Source organism: Hypomesus nipponensis, chromosome 27, assembly GCF_054491055.1.
Source record: "Hypomesus nipponensis isolate SF chromosome 27, ASM5449105v1, whole genome shotgun sequence".
Lineage (NCBI taxonomy): Eukaryota > Metazoa > Chordata > Actinopteri > Osmeriformes > Osmeridae > Hypomesus > Hypomesus nipponensis.
Window position 1 is genome coordinate 12,877,931 of NC_140387.1, and position 27,561 is coordinate 12,905,491.

At 42.4% G+C, this 27,561-nt stretch overlaps 1 protein-coding gene across 10 annotated transcripts in view; it reads left to right on the forward strand.

The window, feature by feature from the left end:
* Nucleotides 1-27,561, forward strand: part of ppip5k2 (diphosphoinositol pentakisphosphate kinase 2) — a 64,156-nt gene that overhangs the window by 18,680 nt on the left and 17,915 nt on the right. For all 10 annotated transcript variants that reach the window (XM_084694046.1, XM_084694045.1, XM_084694049.1 and 7 more), the window contains exons 6-20: nucleotides 4,569-4,723; nucleotides 4,970-5,071; nucleotides 6,567-6,728; nucleotides 17,923-18,044; nucleotides 18,170-18,271; nucleotides 18,594-18,680; nucleotides 18,765-18,840; nucleotides 18,932-19,041; nucleotides 20,522-20,607; nucleotides 20,791-20,916; nucleotides 21,059-21,180; nucleotides 22,309-22,491; nucleotides 25,147-25,288; nucleotides 26,627-26,850; nucleotides 27,421-27,548. In XM_084694046.1, the coding sequence (XP_084550172.1) occupies nucleotides 4,569-4,723; nucleotides 4,970-5,071; nucleotides 6,567-6,728; nucleotides 17,923-18,044; nucleotides 18,170-18,271; nucleotides 18,594-18,680; nucleotides 18,765-18,840; nucleotides 18,932-19,041; nucleotides 20,522-20,607; nucleotides 20,791-20,916; nucleotides 21,059-21,180; nucleotides 22,309-22,491; nucleotides 25,147-25,288; nucleotides 26,627-26,850; nucleotides 27,421-27,548 (1,927 nt within the window). The remainder of the gene's footprint in view (nucleotides 1-4,568; nucleotides 4,724-4,969; nucleotides 5,072-6,566; nucleotides 6,729-17,922; nucleotides 18,045-18,169; nucleotides 18,272-18,593; nucleotides 18,681-18,764; nucleotides 18,841-18,931; nucleotides 19,042-20,521; nucleotides 20,608-20,790; nucleotides 20,917-21,058; nucleotides 21,181-22,308; nucleotides 22,492-25,146; nucleotides 25,289-26,626; nucleotides 26,851-27,420; nucleotides 27,549-27,561) is intronic.

A 27,561-nucleotide genomic window follows, 5' to 3' on the forward strand; every position in this document is an offset into this window, starting at 1 on the left:
TAATGTGTGCCGCTGAGTCGTGTTACTGCACGTACACGGCAACAACTCAGCCTAGCAGGGAAGGGGCAAAGTGAGTTTGAGCGAAGTTAGACGCTGTTTGCACAACCACTAGCCTATGATGTAACGGGAGTTGTGTACTCAGTGTGGAATGAAACTTAAGTATCGATCTTATCACGCTATCAATCAGGCTATTGATACCAACGTTGGTATTGATAGTTGCCGGGTTTCCCAACCCATCCCAACATTAACTCAAGCAAGGTATAATGATCTTACTTTGCTTACACCTACTTTGCTTTTATGCCTTGCAATTGGTGAGAATTGTTCAGTGGACAGGCAGGGTTAAGAAGTCCAGTTTGGTTAGGATTATATACCTTAACAATCTGAGGGACAGATTCAGTACCATATTGTTAGTGTTTGATAGGTTTGTGAACACATAACACCCATCACTGTATTGTGGTTAGTCTGTCTTTAGGGCTTTCATTATGTATTTAAAATTATTTGATAAGAAAAGTCCTCAAAAAACAGCAGCAAGTGTTGAGGATGGCTATTATGACTCTATGTCAATTAAAGTCAAAATTGTGTTAGCATTTAACTCTCAAGATGATTACCTGCTTGCCTGTGCTACTCCAAGACTTCTTGCTCACAACAACACGTCTTTCACATTATTCGCCATAATTTTTTTTGGGAAGTTTAAACAACTTCCTCTGTGCTGCTACATTAGAAAAGAGAGTGTCCATTCAGGCTCACTCAGGATGTCTGTTTACTTTAGCCATGTATTTAAGGTATGTGCGCAGATTTGTTTACATATTCTGCTGTTGGTAGGCCAGAGAATCGAAGGTAACCTGTATTTATTGACTATTTCCTGAAGCTTAAACGGTTTAAGCAGCTTTGGCAGTGTCAAGACAAATATATTGAGAAAAGTAAGGCTCTCCTGCCATCCAGTCCCTAACTTTTGTGTTTCATCTTTGACACTGTGACTGAATTGTGGGCTGACTTGCTACTTAAAAAATGTCTCCTTCACTCATGAGAACTATTTAAATTCCTCTCTCTCTCTCAATGTCTGGAATGGAGTGTAAGGGCAGCTATTCAGTGCAGACCAACTGTTGACACAACAGAAAGTGTTTACCACTGACCTTTCAGGAGTTTCGGGCTGTATTCACAAAACATGTTAGGCTAAAGTAACTCGGTGCGCTGCAGCGATGCGAGCAACATGGTGCATTGTGGGTAGCAAGGAATTCGAGTTGAGATTTTCTCAATTTAGTGCAAATGATGAGCAATTTTCCCTAGCGATGGCCAATCGGATTGTTTTCTTGTTTCTCGTAACGTAGCAACCATGGTAAACATTTCTCGCTTTCAGTTTCAATATGGAGGAGAAACAAATCGTCTGTGTAGCTGCGTACCCAGCAGGCTCCGTAATGGGCAGCTTAGCACCCTAGCTACTGCATCTTATCTACACTGTACATCATGGCCTTATTGTCTGTTTGTATTGCATCGTGTTGTCTGTACATATTGTCTGTGGTTGTTGTGGTATGAGAGCTGTGAGAGATACCTGAATTTCCCCACATGATTAATAGAGTATCTATCTATCTACCTATCTACCCAGTCCTGTTCGATATGCCTCTGTTTTCTTACAGAGACATTAACAAAAAATATGATGGAAGGTGCAGGGTCGCCAAGGTTGTCGGTGCTCCTGGTGTTTTTTTTGTACTTTAAAATTCTCGTCACATTACATAACTTTGTTCTGTGGCAACTGCCTAGCTAGCCCCGGCTGGGACTCCCTAGTCGTTTCGACGAATTAGCTGAAACGTTTTTACTAGTGCTGTCAAACGATAAAAATATTTTATTGTGATTAATCGCATTAATGTCATAGTTAACTCGCGATTAATCGCACATTTGTTTCTATTCTAAATAGGGATGCACCAAATCCAGGATTTGGTTTTGGATTCGGCCAAAAATTGAGCTTTTTGACAGGGTTTGGTTTTGGCCGAACCTTAGATTTTTATGTAGGTAGACTGTTCAATGCAGTAGGCTGAGAGAAAGTGAAAATGGAAGAGAAGAAATAGTGTTGTTTGGCGGTACTTTCAGTCATTTACTGTGTTAATGGACTGAGGATGGGAGTAGGATTTGGTATTCGGTTTTGGATTTGGCCAAATCTTAACCAGTGGATTTGGTATTTGGCCGAACCCCAAAAATCTAGATTTGGTGCATCCCTAATTCTAAATGTCCATTGATTTATTTTTGTCCCATCATTTTTTTTCATTTTGATTCTCTTATCAACATTGAAAAGTGGATCGGATTGCTTAGTGCAAATGTTTTTTTTTAAATTGAAAACAACATTGCAATTGCCTGGCTTTGACGAGGGGGCAGAGAATTTGCATCCGCTGTGTGCTTGGCCATCAAGTGGGATTTCAGACTGGACGTGCTGCAATGATAGCTTAGTTCTCAACAAAAATACAAAAACATCACTTTGGCTTGTTAAGACTTACAGAAAACGTTTGACCTCTGTCATTGCCAACAAAGGGTATATAACAAAGTATTGAGATGAACATTTGTTATTGACCAAATACTTAGTGTTCAATTTGCAAATAAATTCTTTAAAAACCAGACAGTGATTTTCTGGATTTTTTTTCTTCTCATTTTGACTCATAGTTGAGGTATACCTATGATGAAAATTACAGTCCTCTCTCATCTTTTTAAGTGGGAGAACTTGCACAATTGGTGGCTGACTAAATACTTTTTTGCCCCACTGTATTTACAGAATGCATCATGAAGTCTGACATCTTCGTTGTGCAAACTATTGTTTATGTACAGTTAATCTTGTATCAGGGAAGGGTCAAATTGTCTTACTGGACATGAACACCTTTAGTATGTTAAAACGGCTCGAGTCAAGTAGCCTATGCGTAGACCAGTTTAGTTGGGCATGCAGAGTTCACTTCTTTGACTCAGTGGCCAAACTACTGGAATCTATCCTGCATGTCACACCTCAGTGTCATTAGACAACCTACCAAACCTCCAAGATGTTTCAGTGTTGGTGCCAGTGGAACAACAGGCAGTCACTTTGCTCAATGCTTTTACTTTCATGAGGTTTCATTGTTATTAATAGGTTTCCTAAGTAGTCCTGAATGAAAACTACCTTCCCGACTTTGAGTCATTTGATTTTGCTGTAATTTGTTTTTTTTTATACATATATATATCAAGGCCCAATGTTTCAAAGCATGGGCTGTTTTTTGAAGCTCAGTAGTTTAAATGTAAAGATCCTGTAAAGCAAATTCCATGATTTGCTTCTCAGTACATTATATAAGTGTGAAATGAGTTCCTGACAGCATGTGCAAAGCTCGAAAACTTTGTCGCACTGAAATGTGGAGTTAGACCGTTGAACACTTCCTCTTCTGTTTTGCCTCTACAAAACCAGCTCAGGTTTTGTATAGGCAGAGCCAAAACCCGACTGATCTACGTCACAGCGACCTATCTACGTCAGATCACAGACGGTTGCATTCTGTTACTTAGCTGGTACGATGCAAAGACAAAGTAATTAATACATAAAACACTCAGAGACTGCAGGTAGGTCTGCTCTGATATCTGCAACTGATTTAGCTAGTATTGCTGTTGTTGCTAAATTCGAGGGGGTGGAGATTCAGCTCCTTCAGGCAACACGTCCCAGTGTTTCCCACAGATTAGAAAGCTATTTGTGGCGGCGGGGGGGGGGGGGTTCTAAATAATTCCTTTGTTAATAATTCGTTACACAGAACTTTATTATATTGAATATTAATCCAAAATGATTCACACCTTCACAAAATCAACAACGACAAACAAATAATTTCTGGATATGCAGGTAGCAACGCTAGTGCTAAATAACTATTTAACTGGTTGGGTATATACATTATTTATTTTTTAACAGGGAGCACCCCTGCTCCCCGGATCGCTTTCCTTCCCCAGTGCGCACAATACACAAATCACTTTCCCCGCCCTGCACCCTGGTTTGCCCCCACCTCACTGGCAGACACGGCAACAGGGAAGGACACCGCCACACCCGCCGAAACTGGTCAGTTCCATGGAATCGGCAGAGAGCTACAAATTGAGGTGACAGACGCCTTGCGTTCTGTCACAGGCTCTTCCACTTTTTTGTTGCCAACTTTTGGTGGAGCCCCTGCAGCATTAGCTGCTTGTCCAGTGTTGCCAATTTAACAACTTTGTTGCTAGATTTAGAGATTTTTTGCCTTACCTAGTGACAATTTTTGTTATCTTGCAACGTTTTTTTTGTTTGAGTACCGACTTGGTACCGAAGTATTGTTTTTTGTGACAACACTACTCCCAATATTGCCCACACAGACACAGGTTCAAACTTGTGAACGTGACGACCACCTCTAAAAACGCTTTAACCGGCTTCTCTATTGAAAAGCTAGCTCTTCAATGGTGCAGGTGGGCAGTATTTAGACTGAAGTGAAGTGAACCAATTCAACTTGGTTACATGTAGCAATCTTAAGGATATGAATGGGCAGTGACATGTTTTTGAGTCTGTATTCCCTGTAGATAACCTGTTTTATGTGCCATACTCTGTGTTTCTTAAGAGTGTAACCTGGTGGAAGGGGAAGACCATGTGGAGGTAAACGGAGAGGTTTTCCAGAAGCCCTTTGTGGAGAAGCCTGTGAGTGCCGAAGACCACAATGTCTACATCTACTACCCCACCTCTGCAGGAGGAGGCAGTCAGAGACTGTTCCGTAAGGTTAGAACACACGCAAACATTGAACTGCTATTACCATGATACCATGACATCATATAACAGATTTAATAGCATGCATAAAGTGGCGTCTGTCAAATCTAAGACCCCCCTCCGTCATGTTATGGAGCTTTATTTATTATCCGACCTCGTAGCAATACAAACTATTTGGTTCTGAGCCCCTGATTCATAGCTGCTAGTATTGAACCTGCACCAGGCAGGTAATTTTTCTTCCTGCCATCCTCTACCCAGATCGGTAGCAGAAGCAGTGTTTACTCCCCCGAGAGCAACGTGAGGAAAACTGGATCCTACATTTATGAAGAGTTCATGCCAACGGACGGAACTGACGTGAAGGTAGTTAAATCCCCATTATCTCACTGCAGCTACAAATTAAACTGTACTTAACTCAATGTTCTCAAAATTTCTGTCAAACTTTAGGGGATCTCTTGTAAAGTTGCTATGATCTTCATTTACATTTACATTTAGTCATTTAGCAGACGCTTTTATCCAGAGCGACTTACAGTAAGTACAGGGACATTCCCCCCGAGGCAAGTAGGGTGAAGTGTCTTGTCCAAGGACACATCGTCATTTGACTCTGCCGGGAATCGAACTGCCAACCTTCAGATTACCAGCCCAATTCCCTCACCGTTCAGCCACCTGACTCCGGAGTTAATTGTCGGATTTATAGGTTATGCTCTGCAGATATCAGCTGAAGTTGCAGAAACATATTTTACTTTTGCTCTTGAATGGGTACCTAGATGTGTCATGACACTGACACTAGCCACCTGAGTTTTTACAATGTGGATCATGCCCACGTTTCAGTGACCATTAAGAGCACCACCTCAAAGTTTGTGTCATGATTTACATTAAAATACAAATAGTGTTTAATGAAACAATGCAGGGCATCTTCAACATCTTTTCAACAGTCATTAGAATAACTACAGATTCCTAGAAAAGTAATTTAAAAAAAGCATGTATAATGTGTGTATGTGTGACACGGTCCAGTCAAAAGGTGACAGATCGTGAAAGTGCAGATTGTAAGCTTTCAAATTATGTGTCATTGAAATCTGAAAATAGTTGAAGAAGATATGTGTAGCTGAATGCTACCTGGAAAGCTCTGGCCCAGAAAATTGGCTTAAAAGATTTCAGACCTTTTCACGCCTTCAGAGATGTGTGGTCGTTTTGGGTTAATCATTATAAGCATTGAAGGCTGGCCGCAGTGAAGAAAATAAATAAAATAATATTTGCACTCGATCTTAGATAATGTGTTTTATCACCCAGTATTTTTGCACTGACTACATTGCACTGTACCTGGCCCGATTATGTTTCAAGTTATGTGTTAAGTTGTTGGTGCAAATTGCATCTTCCAAAAACAGCCTGAAAGATGTAGCCTATTCATGGTTTACCAGGTCAAACAAAGAAAAATCAGCCTGTGCACAATGCAATACCCATAATTAGCCTATTCATTCTATTTAGTCCGTGGATGTAGGCTTAAAAGAACGTATGACAAAACTGTACACCAAACGCATGCTTGAAAGTTTACACAACTATTTGTGAAACATTATATTTAAGACTACTTGGCTTGAGACCAAATCTGCCGATTCACTACTTGATTAGGAGAGGAGATGGGATCGTACTTTGTACAGACAAACAAAGCCTACATACGAAACATTACAGCTAGTACCACCACGCTAGCATGTAATAAACATGTTGTTTATTATATTGACTGGCTTCTTCAAAACGTAAACTTTTGTAATATGCAAGAAAATAAAAACAAAAAACGGCTTCTAGCGGACAATATGGAATGCCGACGAGCTCCTTTTGACTAGATTGTGTCACGTGTGTCCAGGTGTACACTGTCGGGCCAGACTATGCTCATGCAGAGGCCAGGAAGTCTCCAGCTTTGGATGGCAAGGTTGAGCGGGACAGTGAGGGCAAGGAGGTGCGGTACCCTGTCATCCTTAATGCCAGGGAAAAGCTCATCGCCTGGAAAGTCTGTCTGGCCTTTAAGGTAACCAGGTGTAAGCAACACATCCACATCTATACCCAGTTGTAAATAAGATGTCTGGCGCTTTGATAACGATCTTTAAAATCAGACTAAGATTAAAGTGTGAAACTGATGAATGAATGGGTGAGGCCTGAGTAAGAGATGAGCTTGAAAAAGTAATGGGATCCAACATTTTTTTTTATGTCTGCATGTGAATTTGAGGTTTTAAATTAAATGTCCTTTTTGACTGTCCTGTTATCTGAAGTTAACTTTCTATGAACGTATCAAATGAATATAAATCATCATAAATTAACACAATTTTAAGTTTATTTTACACCATAAAGGCCTGCATTTAACCAGTTTGCCTTTCACAGCCTGCTGGCAGGCCACAGGATTAGTACTATACAACCCCCATTCCAAAAAACTTGGGACGTTGTGTAGAATAAAATAAAAAACTGAATACAATGATTTACAAATCTCATAAACTCATTATATTACAAACACGTTTCACAATATAAAACGTCAAATGTTTAAACAGATGAAATGTACCATTTTAAGGAAAAAGTAAGGTAATTTTGAATTTGATGGCAGCAACACGTCTCAAAAAAGTTGGGACGTTTTCACCACTGTGAAGCATCCCTCTTCTTTTAAAGGGGTGATTGACTGGGTTTTTTGGGTATTTCACACTGTATGTAAAATTGGTTGGGCTGAAAATGGCCCAGGTGCTGTTCTATGCCCCCTGATGCGTCGTCGTCGTCGTCATCTGCCGCTTGTCCGGGGATCGGGTCGCGGGGGCAACGACCTAAGCAGGGAGGCCCAGGCTTCCCTCTCCCCAGCCACTTCCACCACCTCTTCCTGGGGGACCCCGAGGCGTTCCCAGGCCAGCCGAGTGACATAGTCCCTCCAGCGTGTCCTGGGTCTTCCCCGGGGCCTCTTCCCAGTGGGACGTGCCCGGAACACCTCACCAGGGAGGCGTCCAGGAGGCATCCTAATCAGATGCCCGAGCCACCTCAGCTGGCTCCTCTCGACGCGGAGGAGCAGCGGTTCTACTCTGAGCCCCTCCCGGATGACCGAGCTTCTCACCCTATCTCTAAGGGAGAGCCCGGACACCCTGCGGAGAAAGCTCATTTCGGCCGCTTGTATTCGCGATCTCGTTCTTTCGGTCACTACCCATAGTTTGTGACCATAGGTGAGGGTAGGAACGTAGATCGACTGGTAAATAGAGAGCTTCGCCTTTCGACTCAGCTCCTTCTTCACCACGACGGACCGATGCAGAGCCCGCATCACTGCGGACGCCGCACCGATCCGCCTGTCGACCTCGCGCTCCATTCTTCCCTCACTCGTGAACAAGACCCCGAGATTCTTGAACTCCTCCTCTTGGTTCAGGATCTCCTCCCCGACCCGGAGATGGCACTCCACCCTTTTCCGGTCGATAACCATGGCCTCAGATTTGGAGGTGCTGATTCGCATCCCAGCCGCGTCACATTCGGTTGCGAACCGCTCCAGTGAGAGCTGAAGGTCACGGCCCGATGAAGCCAACAGGACCACATCATCTGCAAAAAGCAGCGACCCGATCCTGAGGTCACCAAACCGGACCCCCTCAACACCCTGGCTGCGCCTAGAAATCCTGTCCATATAGGTAATGAACAGAATCGGTGACATAGGGCAGCCCTGGCGGAGTCCAACCCTCACCGGAAACAAGTTCGACTTACTACCGGCAATGCGGACCAAACTCTGGCACCGGTCGTACAGGGACCGGACAGCCCCGATCAGGGAATCCGGTACCCCGTACTCTCAGAGCACCCCCCACATGAGCCCCCGAGGGACACGGTCGAACGCCTTTTCCAAATCCACAAAACATGTGTAGACTGGTTGGGCGAACTCCCATGTACCCTCCAGGATTCCGCGGAGGGTATAGAGCTGGTCCACTGTTCCACGGCCAGGACGAAAACCACATTGCTCCTCCTGAATCCGAGGTTCGACAATCCTCCCAGGGAGGCTGAGGAGTGTGATCCCCCTAAACTTGGAGCACACCCTCCGGTCCCCCTTTTTAAAGAGGGGAACCACCACGGTCTGCCAGTCCAGAGGCACTATCCCCGATGTCCACGCGATGTTGCAGAGTCGTGTCAACCAAGACAGCCCTACAACATCCAGAGCCTTAAGGAACTCCGGGCGGACCTCGTCCACCCCAGGGGCCCTGCCACCGCGGAGCTTTTCAAGCGACCTCGGCCCCAGAGATAGAAGGGCCCCCCCCAATGTCCTCAGACTCTGCCTCCACGTCGGAAAGCGTGTTGGTGGAATTAAGGAGGTCTTCAAAGTATTCCTTCCACCGATCCAGGACGTCCCCCGTCGAAGTCAGCAGCGCACCGTCCCCACCGTATACAGTGTTGACAGAGCACTGCTTCCCCCTCCTGAGTCGCCGGATGGTGGTCCAGAACCTTTTTGAAGCCGTTCGGAAGTCATTCTCCATGGCCTCGCCGAACTCCTCCCATGCCCGGGTTTTTGCCTCCGCGACCGCCAAAGCCGCGTTCCGCTTGGCCTGCCGGTACACATCAGCTGCCTCAGGAGTCCTACCAGCCAATAAAGCCCGATAGGCCTCCTTCTTCAGCTTGACGGCATCCCTCACCTCCGGAGTCCACCGCCGGGTCCGAGGGTTACCGCCGCGACATGCACCGGCCGCCTTGCGGCTGCAGCTCCGGTCAGCCGCTTCAACAATGGAGGCCCGGAACATGGCCCATTCGGACTCAATGTCCCCGGCCCCCCCCGAGACATGATCGAAGCTCTCCCGGAGGTGGGAGTTGAAGCTCCTTCTGACAGAGGGTTCCGCCAGCCGTTCCCAGCAGACCCTCACATTACGTTTGGGCCTGCCAGGCCTGACCGGCGTCCTCCCCCACCATCGGAGCCAACTCACCACCAGGTGGTGATCAGTTGACAGCTCCGCCCCTCTCCTCACCCGAGTGTCCAAGACATGCGGCCTCAAGTCCGACGACACGACTACGAAGTCGATCATCGAACTGAGACCTCGGGTGTCCTGGTGCCAGGTGCACATATGGACACCCTTATGCTTGAACATGGTGTTCGTTATGGACAAGCCGTGTTTAGCACAGAAGTCCAACAACAGAACACCACTCGGGTTCAGATCGGGGGGGCCGTTCCTCCCAATCACGCCCCTCCAGGTCTAACTGTCATTGCCCACATGAGCATTGAAGTCCCCCAGGAGGACGAGGGAATCCCCGGGAGGAGCGCTTTCCAGCACCCCCTCCAGAGACTCCAAAAAGGGTGGGTACTCTGAGCTGCCGTTTGGTGCATAAGCACAAACGACAGTGAGGACCCGTCCCCCCACCCGAAGGTGGAGGGAGGCTACCCTCTCATCCACCGGGGTGAACCCCAATGTACAGGCACCGAACCGAGGGGAAACAAGTATTCCCACCCCAGCTCGACGCCTCTCACCAAGGGCAACTCCAGAGTGGAAGAGAGTCCAGCCCCTCTCAAGGAGACTGGTTCCGGAGCCCGTGCTGTGCGTCGAGGCGAGGCCGACTATATCTAGCCGGAAACTCTCTACCTCGCGCACCAGCTCAGGCTCCTTTCCCGCCAGCGAGGTGACGTTCCACGTCCCTAAAGCTAGCTTCTGCAGCCGAGGATCGGACCGCCAAGGCCCCCGCCTTCGGCCGCCGCCCGTCTCACACAGCACCCGACCCCCATGACCCCTCCTGCGGATGGTGAGCCCACTGGAAGAGGGTCCCACGTTGTCTCTTTGGGCTGTGCCCGACCGGGCCCCATGGGAAAAGGCCCGGCCACCAGGCGCTCGCCATCGAGCCCCACCCCCGGGCCTGGCTCCAGGGGGGTGACCCGCTTCCGGGCAGGGGCAACTGAGAACCATTGTTGTGTTTCTTCATGGTTGTTTTTTTGAGCCACGCTTTGTCTGGTCTTTCACCTGGAACCTGTTTGCCTTGGGAGACCCTACCAGGGGCATAAAGCCCCCGACAACATAGCTTCCAGGATCACTAGGACACGCAAACCCCTCCACCGCGGTAAGGTGGTGACTCAAGGAGGGGGCCCCCTGATGCTTCCATTGAATTTGGCCCATTTATTTATCCTTTTATGGTATGCTCATGAATATCTAGATGAGCTGCACGCTGATTGTTTGTTTGGTTTACAACGGGTGAAGCTGCGGAGCAAAGACGCAACACGGCCAACAGCACTCATTGTCTGAGGGGGGGGGGGGGGGGGGGCGCTGCTTATGTGGCGACCAGTAGCAGGTTTTGTGCGTCCGAGCGTCTTCTTGTTTTTTTGCTTATTGTATTCATTTGGGATTTTTTAACTCCTAAAACGTTAACTGTTTGATACGGACGATTGTTGTGCAAGGTCGCTAATTATGGAGGTCCTTTTTATGTTGGCAATTATTCTCACTCTAAATTTCGCTTTGGGCCGCCTCCATTCCTAAACAAACAGAATTCAGAATTCAGTTTTCTCTGGAGTTTCTCTTGGGGCTTCAATGGAACAGACAAACACCTGATTACTTTAAAGACAAATTTGTCATTCGGTGTATTGGAACCAGATGCGATGCCCCATGATAGGATGTATATACGAGGATACAAGCCTGGGAAAGTTAATGTTAGGAAATGTGGAAGAGGAGGTGGTGTTCGGAGGCGGATTAGTAAACAACTACGAAATAATCGCATCCCTCTGCCTTCAATGATACTATTTAATGCGCAGCCTCTAAGAAGTAAAATTGACGAGTTGAAAGCGAAGGTCAAGCATCTGGAATTTGGAGAAGCCTGTATTATGCCGCTGACGGAAACTTGGCTCACACACATGGAGACGGATTCTTCACTGGAAATTGATGGTTTTGGGACTCCTATTCGACTTGATTGTGACTGTGAGGTAACGGGGAAGGCTAAAGGAGGGGGCGTTTGTTTGTATATAAACTGCAGATGGTGTAGCAACTTTACAGTAAGAAAACGAGTCTGTCTAGCAGACAGTTACTCTCTGTGTCGCTTTGGCCCGGCTACCTTCCGAGGGAATTCCCTCAATTGTTTGTTATGGTGGTCTATATACATCCTAAAGCAAACGCCAAAGCAGCAGCTGAATTAATATTTAAAGTGACACAAGGACTGCAATCTATATCTCCAGATTCCCACAATTTTATTATGGGAGATTTTAACCATTGTAAACTAAAGGGCACATTATCATTTTCAGTTTTATCAGTATGTCTCATGCCCAAATAGAGACAAAATAGAGACAGAATTTAAAAGTAATAATCTAAGAACTGCTTGGAATGGCATGAACAAGATGATTGGATGTCATGTAAGGAGTAATAAGGCAGTCAGTCTGGACGTTTTTAATTCTGATAGCCAATTGGCTGATGGTTTGAATGATTTTTATTTAAGGTTTGATAAACAAGATTTTAATGAACAGATAGACAAGATGAGGTGGAAGAGTAAGTCGAGTCAAACATGGACCATTGATGTTGACTTGGTTGTAAAACTGTTTAGGCACACCAACAGTAGGAAGAGCCCAGGCCCTGATAAGATCTGTGGCAAAGTACTAAAGACTTGTGCTGATCAGCTCTGCTATGTTTTTCAGGTTATTTTTATGAAATCTCTGGAGTTACAAAAGATTCCAGAAATCTGGAAACATTCAATTATTGTCCCTGTCGCTAAGTGTACGAAACCAAAGTCCTAAATGATTTCAGACCGGTAGCACTTACATCTTTACTTATGGAGGTTTTAAAGAAAGTGGTAGGACGGGTGTTAGGCAGCAGATCCAGGGTTCTCTGGATCCTCTGCAGTTTGCTTATAGAGCTGGTAGGGGTGTGGAGGATGCCTCTCTGATGCTGCTGAACAGCTTGTATCATCACCTTGAGGGCCCACTAACTCGTGCCAGACTTCTGTTCATTGATGTTTCTTCTGCTTTTAACACTATTCAACCACACTTGCTAGTAGAGAAACGTATTTCTGACTTTAATCTTGATATGAATATTATTGGATGGATTGGATTATTGGACAGAAAGATCACAGTGTGTGAGAGTTAATGGCGTCCTTTCAGACAAGCTCCATTCATCCACTGGCTCACCCCAAGGTTGTGTACTCTCTCCTCTTCTTTATATGCTGTACACAAATAGTTGCCAGAGTAAGTTTGAGAATAGAAACATCATAAAGTTTGCAGATGACAGTCATAGTCAGCTTGCTGAAGGGAGGAGATATGGATCATGGGCTGGTTGTCAATGACTTTGTATCATGGTGTAAGGAGTTTCACCTTAAACTGAATTCGTCAAAGACCAAGGATATAATTATCGACTTTAGGTGGTCGGTTCCCATTCCCCGATTCACAACTATTGAGGGGATTGAGATTGATTTGGTTGAGAATTATAAATATCTGGGTACGGTGTTTGATAACAGGCTGTGCTTTCAGAACAACACAGATGCCATTTCAAAAAAGGTACAGCAATGTCTTTATTTCTTGAGAAAATGAACTCTTTTAAGGTGTACACCAAAATGATGACAGTTTTATAGAACTTTTATTGAGTCAGTGCTGACATTTTGTGTGGTGGTATGGTTTGAGAATCTGAATCTGCCTAATAATAATGGGCGTCGCCGTTATGTAACTTGGGGGGGTCACGTCCCCCCCACTGTAAGTCCAGCGATCTTTCCATTGCTTCACAATCAAATCCGTTCCACTTTATCAGTAGGGAGAATACCCATAGCAATAAAATTCCACTCCACGTTTTCTAGAAAAACAGCATCACGCACGCAGATTCAGCTCCCATACTCTTTGATTGACGCATAGCGCTTGCTGCTAGCACCATACGAGATGGACATAAGGAGGGTTTTTTCGAGGAAGAAGAAAGTAAGTCAAAGTTGCCAAGTTTTCCCTTCAATGGCCAAAGCACCCTTATGAGACATTCTCTGACTACAATAGCATTAGTTAAGTCACAAAGATCCTTCTGCAAACATTATGATTATAGCTAGCTAGATAAGCAAGCTTTTTACCAACATCCAGCACTAGGCAATACCATACTTTATTTACCCATTACAAGTGGAACAGCATTTGTTGATTTCTTAATCTTGGTCTGAAATATGTTGTGCTTTTGGCTGTGTTCAGACCGAGGCGTCTGTTTCAGGCAGAAAGAGATGACAAGGATGTTTTTTCCAAGTTGCTACAAAATAAATTGCTGGTGTTTTTTTTTATTTATTGCCATAACAACCTTGAGCTCATCTCGAGTTAACCTTAGCTAACATGCTAGTTTTTCTAACGACTGAAAAAAAGAAGAAAAAAAAAACTTTATTTCAGAATTATCTTCCAAATTAAATAAGGTTGCTCAACTTGTAATTTTGGCAATTCGCAGAATTTTATTGCTACATGTTAGTCTGTAACATGAAGGCAAAACTGATTCAACCATTAAAACCATATATCCTCTGAAAGCTTATACCCTTAGGATGTTATCTAATGAGTTATCTAATGAGACAAGAGACACGTCCATCTCTCCATATTAGTATGTTGCCCATGAACAATAAATTCGGTATTGGTAAATGGAGGAGGCTATGGCTGATACTTTTTGGGGCTTTAGGGAAACTGATTCAACCACCTAAACCATGTATTTTCTAAAAGCTTACATCCTAAGGATGTGGTCTGTGGAAAAGACTACAGGTTTGAACATTTGATCATTTCTGAACTGTCCAGTCATGCTTTAGGAAGATGCTATTTTTTTATGTAGCCTACATAATTATTAGGCTACTAAAACTATACCAATTGTGAATTTGATATGCTGATAACATGATTTACAGCTCAGAAATCTTCATATGAACAATCTACATTAAGCTTATTATTATCAATATGAAAGAATACTCAATGCATCTCCATGTCTCCTGATATAGGTGGTTGAGATTGAGAGTGAGTCAGAGGCAGGGGCAGGGGCAGCATGCAGGGGCAGTGGAGACAGCTCTGTTGCTGAGGTGAGTGCTGAAAGGTGATAGGTAGTTGAAGATGTCCCATTGCTTATTGGGAAGTTTAGTTTTCACAATATTTTAATGTCCAGCTCCTAAGTAAACTTATTAACTTTCTTATTTTCAATTCCTGTGGAAGTACAGAGCAGCGCGCAGCTAGCTAAAGCTAAAGTGTCAGAGATCTACTCGACCTCCGTTTATGTTCCTGGACCAGAAAACCAGAGGGCAGGTAAATGTAAATTTTGGGGCGTGACAAAGCTGATGCTGCAACTTGTGATGTCACAAGTTGCACTGTTTCAGAAACTAGCGTTTGCAAGTTGCAGTTTCAAAATAGTAGTGAAAAGTGACATTTTGAAAGGAAAGCAGTTTCAATGGACACTGAATGTCTATTTTATACACTTAACTGTCATTTTTCAACTATGACAAGGTAAAATCAGTTTTGCAATCAATCACCCCTTTAACAACAGTCTGAATCTGTCTGGGAACTGAGGAGACCAGTTACTGGAGTTGCGGGAGAGGAATGTTGTTCCTTTTGTGTCCGATACAGGACTCTTGCTGCTCTACGGTCCTGGGTCTTCTTTGTCATTATTTTTGGTTTATGATCAACCAAATATTTTTAACTGGTGGAATTTCTTAACTGCAGGCAGGCAGTCACCTGGACCCTTCTATAACGAAGCCATGCAGTTGTAACAGATGCAGGATGTGGTTTAACATTGTCTTCCTAAAATATGCAAGGCCCTCCCTGAAAAAGATGTTGCCTGGATGCAAGCAAATGTTGCTCAAATTGTATATACCATTCAGCATTGATGCTGCCTTTCCAGATGTGCAAGTTGACCATTCTATAGGCACTAATGCACCCCTATGACATGCATGCTTTTGATCTGAGAGCTGATAACAAGCCAGTTGGTCCCTCTCCTTTTTAGTCCGGAGGACGCAGCGTCCAAGGTTTCCAAAAATAATTTCAATTTGTCTGACCACAGAACAGTTTTCCCACTTTGCCTCAGCCCATTTAAAATGAACTTTAGCCTAGAGAAGATGGCAGTGTTTCTGGATCATGTTCTCATGTGGGTTCTTCTTTGCATGATAGAGCTTTAACCTGCATTTGTGGATGGCACGGCAAACTATGTTCACAGACAATGAATTCTGGAGGTGTTTCTGAGCCTATGCAATGATTTCCATTACAGAATCTTATGCAGTGCCGCCTGAGTGCCTGAAGATCACAGGCATACAGAATTTATTTTCCCCCTTGTCCCTTACACATAGAGATTTCTCCATATTCTCAGAATAATTGTATTATGTACTGTAGATGATGATATATTCAAAGTCTTCGCAATGTAGATGCAGGTTTTTGCAGATTGCTGAACCTCATGTTAACTTTTAAGAGACTCCTAAGTCTCTAAAAAGTCTGTCTAAGATACTCTTTTTATACCCAATCATGTTTCTGACCTGTTTGCAATTAACTTAGTTTGTTGCTAAATGTTCCTCCAGCTGTTTATTTTTAGTTACACTTTTTCCAGCCTTTTATTGCCCCCGTCCCATCTTTTTGGAGACGTGTTGCTGCCATCAAATTCAAAATTACCAATTTTGTTTTCCTTAAAATGGTACATTTCATCAGTTTCATAACATTTGACATGTTTTATATGTTCTATTGTGAATAACATAATAGGTTCATGAAATTTGAAAATCATTGTATTGTGGTTTTTAATTTACACAACTTCCCAACTTTTGGAATTGGGGTTATACTCACGATGCACAAAATGGCTATGTTTATGCCATATCGTTAGAAAGCTAAAATTCTTGTGATTCTATTGATGTAAACCATTTCAAGATACAGTAAAAACAGCGGGTACAATCAACTTTTTTTTTTGACCACCAACATATAAACAAACAATAACAGAACTGAGATGACTCACCTGTCGAGCCTCACAGTAGTGAGTGACATTGTCAAAGGTCCAAACAATCCAATCAAATAAAATATTTGGTCCAAAACCATGTATTACATCCATAAATAGCCATGGACTCTTGTTGCATCATTCTAAATTCTCTAACTGACCCATCCAGTCACTCACGTAAACTTGGTCATAATTTGGTTCCCTTGTAAATATTCCTGAAATATACACTCCTTTGTCTAAAGGGGTAATCCATTTGCTATTTGTTATATGATTGACTGGTACGTCGTATAGCCAATTACATTCTGAACACAATGATATGGGGGTGTAGGGGGAAGTTTTGAGCCTTCAATTTAAAAGTCTGTGCGTATAGCTCTCTCACAATTGCTACATGTTTTGTGTGTCCTTGCACATAAAGTAAACAGCGTAGATTTGGTAACTATTCCCCCCTTGGATCCCGATTCATGGCAAAACGAAAAGAAGACAAAAAACGCTCTAAGAATAAAGAATGCACTCGGCGTGAAAGCTTGAGTCTGGTGAAGTAAAAAAAAATATATATATATATAATTATTACTATTATTATTACTCATCAATCTAACAAACCATGCAGTATTTTGGGAAATACAAAGTGGAAATAATGCTACAAATAAATAAAACTACATCCTATTTAAGTACATAAATTATAATTATGGGGATTAATAGTCGGGGGAAGTTTCAGAAATAAATACGGATGAATCAGATAATGTCTAATGTGTTTATGCTTCAGTTATTCTGTGTCAGCAATACTGATGGTAGATCTGGATATGGGATATGGTAGCCCTAAGTACCACCTTTCAGTAGTTTATGAAAATTAATACCTTTTTATCCTAGTATGGATAAGTATTTGGCCATGGTTACCTAGGGTACTTTTGGAGTATCCAAAAGGCACTTTTGCATAAAGTGTGGACATACCCTTTGAAAAACAGGTGTACATAAAAACAATTTGTGGTATTGTTATAACATTTGAAATTGGACTAGGTAAGGCTTCATACTGTGGGCCCATGTTTTCCAGCGAATAGCTCCAAGTTATAGTATTCGCAGACATCTGTATGCAAAAACTAATTCAAGTGGAAAAAAAAACTTCCTATTTCAACATGGTCAAACTTCTATCACTCAAAACCAGTTGCAATTATTCTGACTGCTGTCACCTTTTAAAATAAACCACAACCATGCATGTGTTATCCAAATTATTCAAGAACAGCTTTCAATTTACTTTGGGTATGCCTTGATTGTGTTTTAGGCTAATTTGACAGGATTCTTATCAGGTCAAAGTTCCTTAAACGTTATGCATGTGTGTTTCATAAAGGGAGCAGTTTAACATTTGTTCCTTCGTTTTTCCTTCAGCAAACGGTCTGTGGATTTGACCTGCTACGTGCTAATGGTCAGTCGTATGTCTGTGATGTCAACGGCTTTAGCTTTGTGAAGAACTCCATGAAGTACTACGATGACTGCGCCAAGATCCTAGGGTTATATTAATTAATGACATTACCTGGATATTTTGTAATTGTTGAACAGTTTGGTTGTACAGAGCTAGTTTCAGATACCTGTTACTCATTGACATCTGAGCCTGACCTTTTGACTTTCTCTGTAGGAACATCATCATGAGAGAGCTAGCCCCACAGTTTCAGATACCCTGGTCCATTCCTCTGGAGGCTGAGGACATCCCCATTGTCCCCACTACCTCAGGAACAATGTAAACCATTGACATTAGTTTACATTTACATTTAGTCATTTAGGAGACGCTGTTATCCAGAGCGACTTACAGTAAGTACAGGGACATTCCCCCCGAGGCAAGTAGGGTGAAGTGTCTTGCCCATTTGGCACGGCCGGGAATCGAACCAACAACTTTCTGATTAATAGCCCGACTCCCTAACCGCTCAGCCATATGACCCCCCAGTTTATATACCTACAGTATAGGTAGTGCAAAGTGACTTCAAACTGAAAAAATGGATGGGTTTCAAATTACCTTGATTCACAAGGTGTGTGAATCACTGCCATTGATTTTCCACTTGCAGGATGGAGCTGAGGTGTGTCATTGCAGTGATTCGGCATGGGGACCGAACTCCCAAACAGAAAATGAAGATGGAGGTTCGCCACCAGAGGTACCTGACTCATGTACAACAGATTTTTTTCTAATTAATTACATAATTAATTATTAATGAAATTGTATTTTATTTTCACTATAGGTTTTTCGATCTTTTTGAGAAATGTGATGGGTACAAAAGTGGAAAACTAAAGTTAAAAAAGCCAAAGCAATTACAGGTAAATTCGATTGTAAGTATTGTAATTATTGTTTTTCAAGAGTTTAAACTAGTTTAGTTACAGTTTGTCATTTTATCTTTTTCACAAACAGGAAGTCCTAGATATTGCCAGACAACTCCTGGTGGAACTGGGACAGAACACAGACTCTGAAATCGAAGAATCCAAAGCAAAACTGGAACAACTGAAAACAGTACTTGAAATGTAAGGGTATCTTAAATTCTCAGATATGTGTATTTACTAGGGGTACAAAAAAACAAAAAAAACAACAAATTGTTCAACAAACCACGGCCCGGTTTTTACATATAAGCAGCGGTTTTTCGGATCTGCGAGAAAACACAACCTAACACCGTTAGGTGTTCCCCTTTCCCGTACTTTTTCCTGGAGAGTACCTGTCCAATGAACTGTCAGTATATCAATGACAAGTCACGTACTGGAAGGAACTGGAGCAAATCATACAAAGCTAGGCAATTTAAGAATGTGTGGAGAATGAAGATGGCATGTGGAGGCGAAAGGTTAACGTTTGAGGATGCACCATCGTATTTTAAGTCACCCGTGTGGCAACATTTTGGATTTAGTGTTGACTACACTAGCGATAGAGCAAAGGTTGTCGATATAATCCTATGAAATAATGTTGATTTCATATGTTATCAAATCTCTGGATGTTAGACAATGTTATTCATGCAGAGAAAATACAGAGAGAACACTGAAATGGTCATGTTTTTTCCCCCCTAATGTGCTAAACAAACCAAACTGAAACTGTGACCCATAAACCGCAATACAAACCGAACCTGGGCTTGTTGAATTGTTGCACCCCTAGTATTTACTGACCACTGTTAATAACAGCTTTCCCCCAGTATTGTTACAAGTTTTGTCACATATAACGGTGCCAAGTCAGTACTCAAAAAGAAAAACGGTACATTACCAGATTTTCTGAAGCACAGTGTTGCCAAAAACATCTCACCAGTAACTGCAAGTGGCTCTCTGAAAATTTGGAAAAATACGCTAAATCTAGTGACAAACTTGTTACATTGACAACACTCCACTAAAAGTTTTCTACAAGAAAGTGGAAGAGCCACATATGGAAATACTTTGGGTGTGAGGCAGATGACAATGAGAACATCGTCATTCACCAGAAACCAATTTGCAAACATCACCGTTCATGTCCTTTATGGTTTGCATTGAACTACAAATGCTACCTAATACTGGGGCATACGAAAGGAGAGGGCACAACAGGGTTATCGTTTTTTGCTTGTAGCGCAACCAACATTTTAAAAGCCCCATGAAGTGTGTTGAATCCACTTTTTCTACTTATAAATTATGTTCAAGTCAAGATTAATATTTTTTAGCTCTACAAATGATCTCTAAAGCATCTGCTGAGTTTGCTTAATGTCTACACTCAGTCCACACACATTTTCTGCCTTTAGGCCTACATGCATCATGATTGTATTAATGTTCTGTTGTTGTCATAAGTAGGCTACAGCTTTAGATATTGTAGGTGACTGTTAAGTCAACAAATGAGAGTTGTTCAGTAACCAATTTTTGTTTTTGCTTTGGTATCAAAAAATGTATCGAGTACCGTCTAATGTCACTGGTATTGGGACCAACTACTGAAATGTTGCTAATTGTTACAATATTGATTTAAGTTGTTCCGATAAGTTATTCTACTAAATATTATTTTTAGGTACGGCCATTTTTCAGGAATCAATCGAAAGGTCCAGTTGACTTACCTTCCACATGGGTGTCCCAAAACATCTAGTGAAGAAGAAGGTGACGTGTCTACATAAGTTAATAACAAAACATCCTAGTATGTGACAGTATTCCATCGCAAATGTGTGATTTACATTATCATTTGATAATTCCATCCTTTGGTCTCATAAGTTGAGACCAATTATAACCCAAAAATTCATGATTTTTTTTTTATTGTTTTGCAATCTCTACCTTAACCCCCAGACATCCGGAGAGATGACCCATCTCTGCTGCTGGTGTTAAAGTGGGGTGGAGAGCTGACCCCAGCAGGCCGGGTGCAGGCTGAAGAGCTGGGCAGGGCCTTCCGGTGTATGTACCCTGGAGGACAAGGTAAGAACTTGAAACCCATCTAAACACACCAAACTCCGCTGTCTGTACTTTAAGTATCTCATCATATCTTGACTTAAACCTGTGTTTGTTAGGTTCATAGATAAATCTGATCTGTTTGTTTAAAACGACTGCACTTTTGCAGGGGATTACGCAGGATTTCCTGGGTGTGGCCTGCTACGACTACATAGTACATATCGCCACGATCTGAAGATCTATGCCTCGGATGAAGGCAGGGTACAGATGACAGCAGCAGCCTTTGCTAAGGTCAGTACACCATGGCTGCAACAAGGTCTTAAAATATCATATCATCTGTTTGCTTCAAACCAATCTTGCAGGATTGCCAGATACTGCTCTTTTTTTTCTCCAAACTAATTCTGTGACATTTAAGCCGAATCCCAATTCTGTCTTACCCCTACCCCTTACTCCTACACCTTAGTTTACCCCTAGCCCTTGTCCCTCGAAACTGAGGGTTAAGGGCTAGGGGTGAAAACATATCTCTGAAATGAGACACTGAAATTTGCTGCTAATGGAGTTTAGTTAAAACTGGAGACATGCATGGAATCCATTCAATGCTAGTCAGAGAAATGGTGGACTGTTGTGCAAATCAGCAATCTAACGTTAGTGTAGCAAACTAGCGATTTTAAAAAACTTTTCAATGAAGAACATGGTGGCAAATATATATGTACAAGATTGTGTAGAGCACAAAACAAGACTGTCATAATTTTTTTATCAATTGTTCAAGCTTAAAATACATTTATGGGACTCTCTATGATCTGGCTGTCATTGATGCTGGTTGCACAGTATTCACATAATTCAAGTTCAAGTCTTTTATTGTCAGATGCACAGAACAACACACGGTCAGACTGGGCACTGAAATTAACCTTATAAACCTATGCTAACTTAAGACAACCAATAGGTGGAAAGTGCAACCAATAGCTGAAAGTGAATGTGTGTAAAGTGACTAGTGAGAAGTGTATCAGTGTCCATATCAATGTCCATTCAGAAGCCTGATGGCCCTCTGAAAGAAACTATAGTCCAGTCTGCGTGTGCGAGACTGAATACTTCGGTATTGCCTGCCAGAAGGCAACGGTGTGAAAAGACTTAAGGATGGTTTCAAGTAAGCTCCAGAAAACACTTGGTTATAAGGGGTATGTACCCCTACCACTTAACCTTACCCCTTGATAAAAATGAGTACTGGGATAGCCGTTACTCTCACATGAACGTGCAAAACTGAAGGGTAGGGGTAAGACAGAGAATTGGGATTCGGCCTTAGTCTCCCATAACCTTGAGTGAATGTCACTGAATCGCCAATTCACCAAACAACATGGCAATAGAGCCAAATAAATGTGCATCAGAAGTGGAAAATAAAAGATTGTTATAATTGGTCTGTAGGGTCTATTGGCTCTGGAGGGGGAGCTTACACCAATCCTGGTACAAATGGTGAAGAGTGCCAACATGAACGGCCTACTGGACAGCGATAGTGACTCGCTCAACAGTTGCCAACAGAAGGTCAAGGCGCGGCTTCATGAGATCCTGCAGAGGGACAGGGACTTCACCGCTGAAGACTATGAGAAGGTCTGGATTGAGGAATACATTTCTACATATATATCTCTCTAATAATGACAGGAATATGTGTGTGTGTGTGTGTGTGTGTAAAAATTAGAAGGGGTTTAGTGTCCCACGATCAACTGAAGAACCGGGCACTTGCAATGAAATGAAACTAAGCGTAGTAAGGAAAATAGGGCCATTCTGTTTAGTTATTTAGAAGCTAATTCACTTTCACAAACGCTTTCAGCTGCTTTTAAATTGGATGGCTAGCGAACAGAACGACATATATAAAGAGGATATACTTTCAGTATAGATCAGTGAATTTTGTCACATAAATTCATGTGGTTACTGAACTTCTAGCACATTGCAAATGTACAAGTGATGTATGGTGAATTAGGCCTACAATTATGACAACTGGCTCAACCATTGTGCATGTAATGACTTCTGTTATTTATTTATTGTTTATTTTGGGCGCATTGGCCGATACACGAATACATTACATACGAGAGACCTGAATCTACTTAACTAAAATGCTTGATTAAAAACAACACATGGCCTATGTACAGTGTAGCAGTAGTTTCTCCAAAACTGGCTTCTGGAAAAAACGTCTGAGAATAACAGGAGCCTAACTATGTCATTGCCAGACGCCAGGAGGCGAGCCGCAAAAGAATGTGCCAGCTGTTGCTGATAGACCTTGGTCGCGACATGATAATTTTAAATGCGTCGTGGTAGGCAACTCTAAGTCTCTGCAGCGCACCAGCGCTATGGTTGCACCATAACTGGGCGCAATAAAAGGGATAGCAGTGTGCCATGAACAGGATTTGCTTCGCCTCAGTAGAGCATTTGCCAAATGTTCGGGTTAAAGTGTTAGCTTTTGTGTACAACTGGCGGGTTTGCGTGCGGATAGAGTTATCGTCAGAGAGATCCGGTCTGATTTAAAAACCGAGATAGGTCACATAAAAAACATAGGGCAAAGGCGTGTCGTAAAGCTCCACTGAGGGTGACGTTCCGGGCAAGCGACATCGGTGACAGGGAAAATACATACAGTTTGTCTTTTTATCACAAAAAGTCGTTTTCAGCACCAAAGGCTTCACAAACATGAATCAGTTTTGCAGAGCCTTTACTGACGGACATATCAGGCAAATATAATCAGCATACAATAAATGATTAACAGGGACATTCCCAATAGAGCAGCCAGCATTGGCGGCGTTTAGCTTCCCAGTAAGGTTTGAAACATACTTATTGAACAGTAGTGGAGACAATAGACTCCCCCTGGGGGACACCGTTACCGGGGCCAAAGCTGACCGAAACGGTAGTCCCCCAGCGCACCCTGAAGGATAACTAATAAAACCAATATACAATGGTGTGTACTAAGTAGACAGGTACGTTTCTGTCAATCAATTTCTGAAACTGTGCATAATGGTTAACCTGATCGAATGCCTTAGAGGCATCAAGGAAACAGACGAAGATGTTAAAACCTCGTCTTTTAAAGTACGATATGATCTTCTTAAGAGCGAAAATGCACGTCTGTTCCATGATGTTTTTTAAAACCAAATTGATTCGACAAGAGAAGACAAGTGCTCCTCCAGGCGGTTGAGCAAAAGCAATTCAAATAATAAAAAATGGGGCTAGAAATAGCAATGGGGCGGTAATTATTCTTAATAGAAGGGTTAAGGTTTTGTTTCTTGATTATTGGAATAAGAATGACCTTGAGTAGGATAGGGGAGACACGGCGTGCACTAACATGGCCAAAAACAAAAGGGACAACAGAACGGTAGACCGAGGTCCCGTGTGCTTTAAATGCTCAGCTGATAAGCCGTCAGCATTGCACGACTTCCCATTGGGTAGCCTATTGATTACTGCGCCTACTTCAGGTGCTGACATACCGGGGTTATAGCTTAAGTCTGTGTTAATTGTGACATCTACAGATGACTTACAATCGTTAGGACCAATAGAGTTCAGCAGTGAGTCGTAATGTTGCCTCCACATATTGGCAATATCGAATGTGCCACTGTGACCATCAATATTGCAAGGAAGGTTTGACCTGGAGCTATTTTGAGACCGTAGGGTTGACCAGAAGCCTACTTGTGCCCCCCTTTACGTAAACTACAGGCGAGCGCATCTGCCCTGTGCTGGGCTTCCCTGCGTCGACACTCTGTCAGAGCAAATTTAAATTTGGACCGGGTTGATCTCATTAAGTCCCAAATGGCCCCATGCCTCTGTCGTTCGAATTCACGCCACAGAATGAATGCGTCTCGAGCTGCGGTGACAGAGAACCAATATAGTACATTTTGATCAACATAACATAAGCAATTTATAACACAGGAAACAGCAGACAAATAAAGGCTACATAATCATTTGCATGAATGTTGGCTACCACAGCATTGGCAATTTGACTTGAATAGATGTGGAGTTTGAACAAGTACTTCAGAGATGACAGAGAATTTTAATTGTGATCTGAGAAATATAGGTACCAAAACCACTGAGAAGAACTGTCATCACCAGCTGCATCACGGGCACTGTGCACTAGTATATATTTGCATGGCTCCTTTATATCTATTATATTATTATTATATTTATATTGAAGAAGTTCTGTACAGGCCCCTAGAATGTAGGGCCACATTTCTTCATGTTGTAAAATGTGTATGGCGCTTGTGTTGATAACTCCTGTTATATCCCCAGCTTGCTCCAACCACCAGCACCTCTCTGGTCAAGTCCATGCAGATGATCAAGAACCCAGTAAAGACTTGTGACAAGGTCTACTCTCTCATCCAGAACCTCACTCTGCAGATCAGACAGAGAATGGAGGACCCAAAGTCAGCCGGTACAGTACATCCCTCTATAAAACCATAGGAGGAACGATTTACTGTCCTTTTAAAAATGTTTACAATCTAGTGGTGTCATGTAAATCAACCCATAAAATTGCCAGACATGTTGTTCCATATCACTCCACTAATTTACATAAAGTTTGTTGGCTCTGAAACCCAACTATAATCCTTTATTAACGATGGTCAAAAGCCCTTCCCAAGGAATTTTCAGAGGAAAATCAGTTTGAATGAGAACTATGACTGCCAAGAAAGTTTATAGTAGGCGGAGTAGCCTGGCTCTGCCCTCCTACGTACTTTCACCCAATTTTCATTTTGCTTCTGTACTTTGTCTGGGAATTTGGCATATAAGTCGGATTTCTAAAATCAACTTTTTGTAGTTCCAATCAGCAAACAAAGGGAGTGGCTTAGAACCATGATTTTAATGTTGTGAGCTAGTTTGAGGTGTAGTTCAGTAGTGGCGGCAGAGACAGATGCGAGCGAAGCTATTCGGTCCATTGTGGCAACGCTGCCGAATATCCTGAAGTCAAAGCCGGAGCAAGAACAATCCTTGCTGAGTTTTGTTGGTGGCCATGATGTTGTTGTTGGTGGCCCTCCTCCCCACAGGGTTCGAGAAAAGTTAGATTTTCCAGCTACGGCAGCTCGCTCTGTTACACTAGTGGTGAAGGAGTTGGCTAAGGCGAACGCTAGTGATTGGTTATGGCAGATCAGAGTCGCTCTGGACAGATTCAATAGTTTTAAACTTAAAAGTAACCGCTTTCAAGGAAGTTAACGCTTGTCAATAAAGCAATCCCAGACCCTCTGTGCAAATTAAATGTATGAGGGTCTGGTTAGGACCAGGCTAGGGGCGGAGCCAGACGTTGTAAAAATGTGGGGCTCAGTCCAAACCTCTGTCCTTGTATCGGTTTGATGTGAGTGTAGATAGGGACTTCAACAAGTAATACAAACGAGAAATGTATTTGCAATAATGTATGAATATTATTATATTTAACTTGAATGCATCTTTTTTTGGACACATTTGTGCAGAGAATTATGATCCTAATGTTTTTTTTTGCCATGTTGAATAGTAAAAAAAATATAAATAGCAATGAAAAATACATACATTTGTGGCGATCAATTTAAATATTTATATTACAAATGTATATATATTTTTATTATTATTTAAAAATGTTAATTGTTTAACATGGCAAAAAAAATAATAGTATCTTAATCAATGTATGGGAAACACATTTATAACAGGATTAAAATGACGTACAGTTACTGTAACTGTACACATTTCCAAAAACCTTCCCATTTTCAGCACATTCCTCTAACTTTCCTGCTTTTATACTGTCCAGACATCCAGCTTTACCACAGCGAAACCTTGGAGCTGATGCTGCGGCGCTGGGCCAAGCTGGAGAAAGACTTCAAGATGAAGAACGGACGCTACAACATCAGCAAGATCCCAGACATCTACGACTGCATTAAGTATGACGTTCAGCACAACAGCTCCCTAAAGTTGGACCACACCATGGAGATCTACCGCCTCTCAAAGGCCCTGGCCGACATTGTTATCCCACAGGTTAGTGGGATTTTCATATCCATAAATAGAATGCAATAATTGCAGGGATAATTTGTTTGGAATTGGCAAGATTATTCTCTCGCTCTTGTGTTAATAAACTGTCAAATGGATAATTCTCTGGGCATTTTATATTTTTCATGCCACCTCAGGTGCATTTGGATAGATTCAGAAAATTTTACAACTGAATAAGTTACGGTTTTGTCAATAGGATGTGTCTGGAGGAATTTCTTACATTGGAAATGAATCATAAACATTTTGTATGCATTTATTCTACCCACATGGTGGAGCCATGATTAATTTAGTTAATCAAATAGAAAGATACCTAAAATTGGCAAGCTTTAAACAATGGTGTTAGACTATACATCAGTGTCTTTGCTGCTACCCGAGTCTTTGCGGATCTTGGTCCTGGCTGATGTGTTACTTATGAGGGGAGAAGTAAGGACTGATATAAGGTACATAAATGAATCACTAATTGTAATTGAGCGTAGTGGTCAGTTTGAAATGTTTATCTATTCCTTCAGTTGGCAATAGCTGTGACACTTCTTAAAACAAATTCTTTCACCCAATAAGGAATATGGTATTTCCCAGCCTGAGAAACTGGATATTGCCCAAGGCTATTGCACTCCCCTTATTCGCAAGATCCGCTCTGACCTCCAGAGAACACAAGATGATGACACTGTCAACAAACTGCACCCGGTGTAAGAAAAAACA